Here is a 9,398-nt window from a genome sequence, read left to right on the forward strand (position 1 = left end):
GAATCCTCCAAACCGGTGTCTTTGCATTGGAAATATTCAAGGATCAAGACGGTGCAACATGTATTTATCATCCAGTCTCACCCTTCATCCCTCCATGAGGATGCTTGTGGTTGCCATGACGAAAGATCAGGCCTCTCAGCAGTCCAGACTGGTCTTTGTCCTGGACTCGTCTCGTTGATCCGGCGGTTTATTCTTCCTCTGGTTGGATATTTTCCCTCCGAGTCCGGCGGCTAAACCGACTCTGTCCGGTGTCTCATTCAGTCTGACTTTTCTCCGCGAGCCCCGGAGCGAAGCCGTCTCCGAACGGCCCACCCCCTGCTCTCGCTTTCATCCTGATGCCCTCTGGACATGAAAGCTGCAGCACATCCTTCATGCTGTTTCATCCCAGAAGGCTCAGCGCAGGTGCTTCTGTTTGTAGGAGAAAACTGTTTTCTTTCTCTTGAATCTCCTCTGCAAAGGGAATGTTCTTAAATTTGAGGTTTCATGTAAACCTGAAAAGTGCTTTTATTCTCATTTTGTCAGTTACTTGTCTCTTTGTGCATGTTTGTGTTTCTTTTTTTTTCTTAATTTATGTGTTTTAATGGAATTTAGGTCTTTTTTTATTATTGTGCTATATTGTTGTGGTGTTATTAAGTTACTCTTTCTGACCATTTTCTGACATGTTGTCCCAGTTTTTTCAGAATTTCTTTGTTTTTGTGATTGTTTTGTGTTTAAATGTGATAACTGTGTAATTGGTTGCTTTCATTCTGTGACCTATTGTGGTAATATTTTCAGTTTTTTCATGTCTTTTCCTTGTGTCAGTATGTGATGAGACTGTGGATTATTGGTGTCTGTTTATTACATTGGACATTAAAAAGTGCAGTAGCCTGGAACTCCATTTATTATAAATTCTTCCTATCATATAATTTTGTGTTTATTTATTTATAATGTTTTGACAATTTATTCAATATCTGCTGTGATAATGAATTGTGCCATGTGGGATTAGGAAGAAGTATCTCATTTAATCTTATTCAATCTGGTCTTGTTCAATGGAAAATTGATTTATAGGAAATGATATATACAGAACTTTTTTCAGTTTCATAAAGATGTAGGAGTTTCCTGACGCTATGAAACTTCTGAACAATATATCCAAACCCTGCATCATATTTGCACTCTTCATACCCTTTGTAAAAGGTTAACTTGATTTAATAATTTTATACATAATTTGCTTTTACTGTCTATGGCAAATGCAATATTTCACTGTTCCATTGTTGTATGTGCTGTTTGCCACACTATCTGGCACACTGTGGTTGCCTATATCACTGCACAATTCTGTTTTATTTTATTTTATTTTATTTTATTTTATTTTATTTTATTTTATTTTATTTTATGCTGCTGGTCCTGTGAGGTATATTTTTTGTCCACCTGTTGTTTTTATCTCCTAAAAAAGTTGAAAGATTTTTTTTTGGCTCAGTACTGCGGGGAGCGTCGAGCCGGTTTGCCTGCATTTCCCCGCCTGGCCGCACGGTGGCGCCACTCACACCCGCGGTCCGTGTCTTTATCATGTGCGGCGAGCCGGAAGTGGCTCAGTGGATCACCGCTAACGGAGGCAGAAAGGTAAGAACCGAGACCACCGAGACCCCCCCAAAACCCCCCGGAAACCCCCGGTTAATGTCCTTAATAACGGTCTAAGTGTGAAAATCTCCCGGTGCGGAGTCTGAGAGTTTAACTCCGAGAGGAGGCGGAGGAAGAGGAGGTTAAGGTGAGGAGGAAGAGGAGGAGGACGAAGAGGGCAAAGTCACAGACCGTGGATTAATGGAGGAAGGAGAAAAAACAACACAGACACGGAGCAAACGCTCCTCCTCAAGAAAGTTTGTGCGGAAAAACTTCAGACGTGTCTGTTCTAGAAAGAACAGAGTCTGTTTTTAACACGAGAGGAGTGAGAGACTTGAAGCAACATGGCTGAAAGCTGCAGCCTGGTTGAATAACTTCGCATTGTGTAATTCATATTTAAGCCTCCCTCACCCAATTTATAAAGACAATTATACAATGAAAACGCGTTCGCTTGGTTGGATTTAATGTGTCATTGTTGATTGGAAATGTTTTGATTTTGAACTTTAGTTTGATCATTTTAACTGTCATCTTTCTGGGATTAAAGTTTTCTCTGTTCTAGCAGGTGTCCGTTAACAATGTTTTCCTGCAGTCAGACATAATTCTATATGAAAAAAAACAAGAGATATAGATTTCAGATGCATTTATTGCAGACTTTTTCATTAAAATTGGCTTTATGCTGAGATTTAAATTTTTTGTCGGATGTAATTATTTAGTTCTGTGAGAATCGAGACATTTTCTTCACGCATACTTTGTGCCACGACAAAGAAAATCTCTAAAGTTTACATATAAATGTCGTTACTGCAGTATTTTTACCAGTCTGTCTTAGTCCAGATGAAATGGGGCCATATTTGACCCTTGACCTGAGATGTTTGAGAGTCCTGGAGCAGTGAAGCGGTGCTCGGATGAGAAGAGGCTGCTCTCAGTGGCCTCCAGCTCCAAACCTGTGTCAGATCTACAGTCGTTAGCAGGAACACTGCAGTCTGTTGATTTTGAAATGAATAAATTGTGCCATAATATCTGTCATTGTGAGAATAGAGCAACTATAATTTGTCGACTCTCTGCCGCATTTACTAGTAACTTCAGGCCACAGTAGTCTGATTGATCCCACCAATATGTTAAAATCAACCAGAGATAAGATTTCACTTCGCATCTCAACAATCATTCTCCTCATTTGACATTATGATTTGAGTTTTCCCCACACATGTGAAGTGTTGCCCATTAAATACCTGTTATTTTATTTAACTGGCCTAAAGGATCATCAGACTTCCTGCAGACTAATGTCTAATCTCTTTAAAAGCTCTTGTTTTGGTGGTGTTTTCCTGGATGATGTTTGTCGTGGTCAAATCTTTATGAACATCTTATAAGCCAATAAAATGTGGGTTTGCCTACATAAATTGTTCCATTCTGTAATCATTTTGTTTAGATTCATAACTGTTTAGTTGCTTTAGGTTCTGTTATGTGTACATTTGTCAATAGTCATTTTAATTTAATCTGAAAAATAAATAGATACCAACAGCTAATTTCCTGTTATATATTGACCTTTGATAAGCTGAATCCAGTCAGCCTGTCCCTGTGTTGTTGCTTCAGAGTCCTGTTGAAGCGTATTTCCAGCTCTGGTTTCCTGGAGCGGGCTTTCCTAGACTCCTCAGAGCTTTTCCTTCTCCCTGCTCTCGGGCTTTGAGCCGCTGCAGCTCAGACATAAATCACGGGGGGAGCTGTGCGTTTAACGAGAGGCTGTGAAGCGGCCGGCCTCCTCTGCTGCTCCTCTCTTGTGGCTCGGTAGCAGCTCGGTGCGATCTCTCTGCTTCCACCTGACGTGCTCCTGGTTGTTGATTTGTGTTTTGTTTGTGTGGCCGTCTGCTCTCCGCTCAGATGGCCCACAGGCTGCTCGTACGCAGGATCTGTTCGCTCTCTGCCAAAGACATCTGCCGGCTGCGGTCCCCGGCCGCCGCCGTCGCCTCCTCCTCGTTCTCCACCTCCCTGCAGTCCTCCACAGCCCGGGTCTCCTTCCTCTCTCCGCCGCGCTCTCTGCCTCATGCATCCCGCCGGGAGGTCTCCTTCAACGTCCAGGACAACGAGGATTTCACAGAGAGGGTCATCAACAGCGAGCTGCCGGTGTTAGTGGACTTCCACGCACAGTGAGTACTGCAGGAGCATCCTGATCGTTATCCTGACGCTGACGGGGTTTCACATGTTCCACATGGTCCAGGTTACGCAGAGCTCATTTCATCACTGGGCTGGGAAAAGGATGCTGTGCCCACAGCCTCGTCTTGTGAATCACAGAGCAAATGTCTCTTTGATTTTCTGGAGTTTCATCAATCTAACTCTTTTTTTTTTTCTCTCTCTATTGTCAACGTCTCGGTCTTTCTGGGTTTTATGAAGGAATCTTTATGCTTATTGTTAGCAGGCTATTCAGGCTCTGCTTACACAGCAGGGTTTAAAGGGAAAATGCATCAGTATTGTGTTTTTGTTTCAGAAAGATTTCTCATTTACACGACAATGTTTTGAAAACTACGTCCACTGACAGAAATGCTGAGAACAGTGTAGTTCTCACATTGAGCTGCTGGGGGCGCTGTTGGTTGTTTTTATCATGAAACCACACAGACATGCAGAGAACAACAACAATGAGAGAAAACAGACATTCATACGGACAGAACACCAAGTTGGATTATTATGGTGGCCGTCAACTCTGAGATACCAAGTCCAGGAGAATCTGGACTGGAACCAGGACCAGGAGAATCTAGACTGGGAGCCCTGACACCCTGGATGAAAACATTCTAATTGTCCTTCTGAGCATGAGCAGAACTACTATTTTCTACAGCTGAGGAGCTCATGAGCAGTAGCAGAGTTTCAACCGTCGACATGAAGCCAGAGTCGTTTTCAAAAAGTTAAGTTTTCCCTGCTTGGCTCCGAGCATCGTTATCGTGGACGCAGACTTTGGAAAAAAGATTTTCATCGGACTTCACTGACGTATAGAAATCCACGAAACACTGAGGAGTTTATCAGTGACTGTTACGGTTATCTGCTGTTTCAGCCCCGCTTCAGGAGCTCGTCTGCTCGGCGTTGACTCGTGAAGGCAGGCTGAGGCTTCTGGTGAGAGGAGGTGTTGAAGTGCAGGGTTTTGGCTGTGAGGTGTCCTGAGAAGGTGTTAAACACCTCCGGGGATGAACTCTGATGTTCTCTCAGGACTTTACTGCTATTCTCACTGATGATGAACTTGAGTCTCGGCACTTAAATATTCAGCTGTGTGATATAACATGTATGGAACCTGGATCAGAGGAGAACCATTTTACCAGAAACATGGAAAAAGTTTATTAAAAATCAGACAAAGAACAGAAGAGCTGCGCCTCCTGACAGCAGTCAGCATTAATATTGACCGAATGTTAACTTTGCATCACAGCAGCTCAAACGATCTTTTCCTTCTAGTTTTTCTCTCCTCCTGGAGTCAAACATGTGCTTGAGTCCATATAACCGAGGTGCCTTCGTGACCTTGAAGACGACCTTGTTGTTCCTGGTTCCCTGCTTCAAATGGCCACACACAGCTCGTGTGACTCCGTGTTAAAAATACATACGTAGAGCCGGCGGGCCTCCTGGGAGGTTTCACAACACACACCGACACCGTTTCTGCTCCATGGGACATTTTCCTATCGTTGTATTCAGGATCTCAGTGTGACCTTTGACCCCCGTTAGCTGTGCGAGGTTTGTAGTGATCTGCAGAGTGACTTCAGTGTTCATGTTGAGATGAGCCGTATTTGGAGCAGCTGGTGAAGCGTTCCGCTGTGTTGCAGGTGGTGCGGTCCCTGTAAGATCCTGGGGCCGCGGTTGGAGAAGGCCATCGCCAAGCAGAAGGGCCGCGTCGCCATGGCCAAAGTGGACATCGACGACCACACGGACCTGGCCATCGAGTACGGGGTGAGACCCGCCTCCAGTCCGTCGCGACAGGATCTCTGAGTGTGATGTCTGAAACCCGGCGCTCCGTCTCCGCAGGTGTCCGCCGTCCCGACGGTGCTCGCCATGCGCGGCGGCGACGTCGTCGACCACTTCGTGGGAATCAAAGATGATGATGAGCTGGACTCATTTGTCAGCAAAGTCATTGGACAATAAGCCGCCGTGACGGCGCCGTTCCCCACGGTCGCTCGCCAAGCGACGCCTCGACCGCCATCTGGAGCCCGTTCAACAAACCCGATAGGACGAACCGTCAGTCGCTCGCACGCGAGCCTCCACTCCACCGTTCACCGCCGCTCTTCTTCCATACTGTGACGGATATCTGTGAATCTTCATACTCCTGCAACTGCAAACGCTTTTTTTTTGTTTTGTTTTGTTTTTTCTGCTGTTAAAGACTGTAAGAGGGAAATAAAGGCTCTGATAGCATCCAGTAGACGACGCCTGTGACAGTGTTAACTGTAGTTCCTGTGGTTGTCCACCAGAGGGTGGCGTTCCTCCATCGAGCCACTCGGTCATTTTTTTTTTACACCATTATGCCTAAAAACTGAGGGGGGGGGGGGGGGAGTGTGTGTATGTGTGTTTGAACTGCGTGTACCAGGAAAATGACCAAGTGAAGTAATAAAGTCGTGGAAAGATGTTCTGAGACATGAGGATCTGGAGCTTTATTCTCCCCGGTGACGCCGATATCGGACTTTCCCAACCTCAGCGGAGACAACAAGACTCTAACATGCACATTTAATCTCCAAGTGGTTTCTTTCACCTATTGATCCTGAGAAGAAGGCCTCACTGACTCCAGTGAATTATTAACCACAGCCTGTGAGAACACAAACCATCACTTTCCTTTTCAAGCCTTGTTTCCTGGCTTCTGTCATCATTACTGGGAAAAGACGCGCACAACATAAATTCAGTACATAACTATTTACTAAATATATGTATGACCAAAGATTAATTAAAAAAGGAAAATTAAATTTACAAGGTTTGATAAAGAGTCCACCACATTGCCCAAGCAAAAAAAAAACAAAGCGGAAATCTCTGTAAAACCACAGGAAAAAGTATAAAAACTGATAAAACAGATTTTTAGATATATTTTGACAGACTTTGGGGTAGAAAGTTACTCAAATAATTTCCTCACCTCTGGGGAAAAAATAATTTCTCAAGATAAAACCAAAAATCAAACTACATCTTGAAGATTCATTTTGAAATGTCTAGAATTAAATGTGTTGTTCCAGTTTCATCTTGAGTGGGACCGGTGAAATAGAGCCATAACAAATGTAAACTTTGTTTTCCTGTGTCGTGATGTAGAGTATACACAATGGAAATTTCTATTTTCTCAAAAAAAAAAAAAAAATGCAATTACTACAGAAAATGACAACAATCTCAACATTAATTGAATTTTAAAGCTCATGTCTGGAGTTTGCATTTGTTTCCAATATGTGTATCATTTTTTAACAGAGCTTAAACATGTCAGTCTGGTTCATACTACAATATAATATTAGCATAAAGCAATATAAAAATGTATTTATGAGCCCTGCCTCATAGACCCCCATGTTATCCGAAAAAGCGCCGGTCAGCTTCAGCCAATAGAGTTCGAGCTTCCGCCTTGTCAGCTGTCAATCAAAGTGTGCACGCAGCCAGAGAGCACGCGCACTCGCCCAGAGCAGCAGCCGCCGCGCTTACCTTGGATATATCCACTGTCTGCTGAACATCCACCGTAAACAGCTCAACATGGAGGATGCTGCAGGACCCAGAGGCTCTCATTTTCACCCGACAGATAATGCGCGTGCACAATTAAAGGGGCGTGGCTTGGTCGCTCATGAAAGCAGAGGGAGGGCGGAGCCTCCAGAGGTTGGATTAAAAAAACCTCTCTCTTTCAAAACTCCGGACACGAGCTTTAATGAAGCATTCTGGTACAAAATACATTTAAATGTCTCGCACAAACAAACAAAAAAACTGTTGCTTGTTGCATGTTTCTACGAATTCCCCCTGACAGCATGACTTTGAGGCTAAAGCTAGTTAGCTACTGTATCTTTCATGGCAGCATCAGTGAGGTCTCAGTGTTGTGTGCACAAAAAGAAATTTGTTATTAAATGGACTCTATGCACAACTCAACCACTTCCTGAACTTCAGGAGGCTCCTTGTTTCCTGTCTTTCATGATAGGATGAACTGATTAATGCAGGTGTGTCTGACCATCAGTACTATTGTTGTTACAGAGGTCAGGGACACCTGGATTAATCAGCTCGTCCGATCATGAAAGACAGGAAATAAGGAGCCTCCTGAAGTTCAGGAAGTGGTGAAGTTGTGCATGGAGTCCATGAGATTTGCTTGTTGGTTTGGCCGGATTGGCGTTTTTTGCTGGTCGGTTTTGGCCCACGGACCTTGTGTTTGACACTTCTGCTTCACAGGTTTATTTATAGAATGAATTAATAGAGTTTTAAAATGCTTAAAACACTTTCTGGGTTCAAAAATACCTGATAATGTACCAACCATAACAATATATATGGACGGATTAAACTGTAATCCAGGTCATCTTTCATTTTGAGTTTTATGTATTGGATCTGAGAGAGTTCAGCAGTATCAATGTTTTAGTAGATTTTCATCTTTTATTAACTGAAGAATATATTTGATTGATGGACATTTAGAAACAGCTGTTAGTCTGCATGCTGGAGCAGAGTTGTACGTAAAGGGAGTATCATCAGCATAGAATATTTCCAAGTCAACTCTGAATTGAGGAGTGTGATCAAAGAAGGACGGGTAGTGCAAACAAATTAACTTTCTCAGACTCTTAATTCAGTGTAAATATCAATAATCGGTAACTACAGCTCCAGAAGCCGCTAATGCCCCCTTCAGCGGGGCAAATAATCTCTAATGCCAGGCTGCTGGAATGTGCAGCACTGTATTTTTCACACGTACAGTCAGACTGAAATCTCCCCACAACATCTTAAGTGTGTGTGCGTGTGTGTAGGTAAATCCTTGTGGTCCCGCCGTCGGTCGGGGGGAAGAAGGAGGCGCAGGTGCTGGCGCGAAGCCGCCAGGGTGGAAATTATAGGAGGCAGACGCAGCTGATTTGAGGGGATGACAGACGGGGGGGGGGGGGGGGGGGGGGGGGGTAATTTGAAGGTGTGTGGGCGGAGCAGCTCACCTGATGAGAGGGTTGAGGCTGAGAGTAATAACCTGCATGTTCAGACAGAAGGAAAACAATCAGTGGAGAAGCCTGACGTCAGACGACAGGCAGCTACTCCGTCCGTTTAACTGGGAAAATTCCCACTTCCCGTCGGGAACATCATAAACACCAGTATTGTGATCAGTTATTGCTGAAGTTATTACATTTTTGGCTTGTATTAGATTTAAACCCTGTTTACATGACGGTTGAAGTGAAAACGCAACATTTTGTAAACAATGTAGTTTTCATGCTGGGCCTCTAGTTGGCACTGTTGGTTGTTTTTGTAATGAAATCAGAGAACAATAAGCAACTTGTCAATATTTGTCGCGTCATCCTGTGAGTCAGGAGGCCGGTGTGGGGCCCCGGGCCGTACGTTTGACCACCCTGGATTAGTTCATCACACAGTTGCTGGGTCGCTGACACACACGCACGCACACACACGCACAGCAGGAGGGAAATTCCATTGGGATGACAAGCGCAGGTATCAGGGATCACATTCCAGTGTGGTTCAGAGACGTCTGGGACGGTGAGACAGCCGGTGATCTACAGCGATCACCACGTTCACCAGCAACCCCCAGTCTGTCTTTCATCCATCTTGATCCCACATGTGCTGCATTAAAGGATCAAACACAGAGAGACAAGCAGAATATAATCCAAAGAAGATCAATGAAAATATGCTCACTAATCAATCAATTCATG

General features: G+C 44.1%; 1 protein-coding gene across 1 annotated transcript; it reads left to right on the forward strand.

Annotated features, from left to right (window-relative positions):
- The first annotated feature begins 1,550 nt into the window (after window positions 1–1,550).
- txn2 (thioredoxin 2) lies at window positions 1,551–6,185 on the forward strand. Its single transcript, XM_030090592.1, has 4 exons — window positions 1,551–1,596; window positions 3,466–3,731; window positions 5,382–5,505; window positions 5,581–6,185. The coding sequence occupies exons 2-4, from the start codon at window positions 3,466–3,468 to the stop codon at window positions 5,695–5,697; spliced, it is 507 nt and encodes a 168-aa protein (XP_029946452.1). The 5' UTR covers window positions 1,551–1,596; the 3' UTR covers window positions 5,698–6,185.
- The last annotated feature ends 3,213 nt before the right edge of the window (window positions 6,186–9,398 follow it).

The sequence above is a fragment of the Salarias fasciatus genome, chromosome 4 (assembly GCF_902148845.1).
Source record: "Salarias fasciatus chromosome 4, fSalaFa1.1, whole genome shotgun sequence".
Lineage (NCBI taxonomy): Eukaryota > Metazoa > Chordata > Actinopteri > Blenniiformes > Blenniidae > Salarias > Salarias fasciatus.

Coding starts and splice junctions, on each gene's coding strand:
- txn2 (XM_030090592.1), top strand. CDS start 3,466: ATGGCCCACAGGCTGCTCGTACGCAGGATCTGTTCGCTCTCTGCCAAA. Junction 3,732..5,381: donor TTAGTGGACTTCCACGCACA/GTGAGTACTGCA, acceptor GCTGTGTTGCAG/GTGGTGCGGTCCCTGTAAGA. Junction 5,506..5,580: donor ACCTGGCCATCGAGTACGGG/GTGAGACCCGCC, acceptor CCGTCTCCGCAG/GTGTCCGCCGTCCCGACGGT.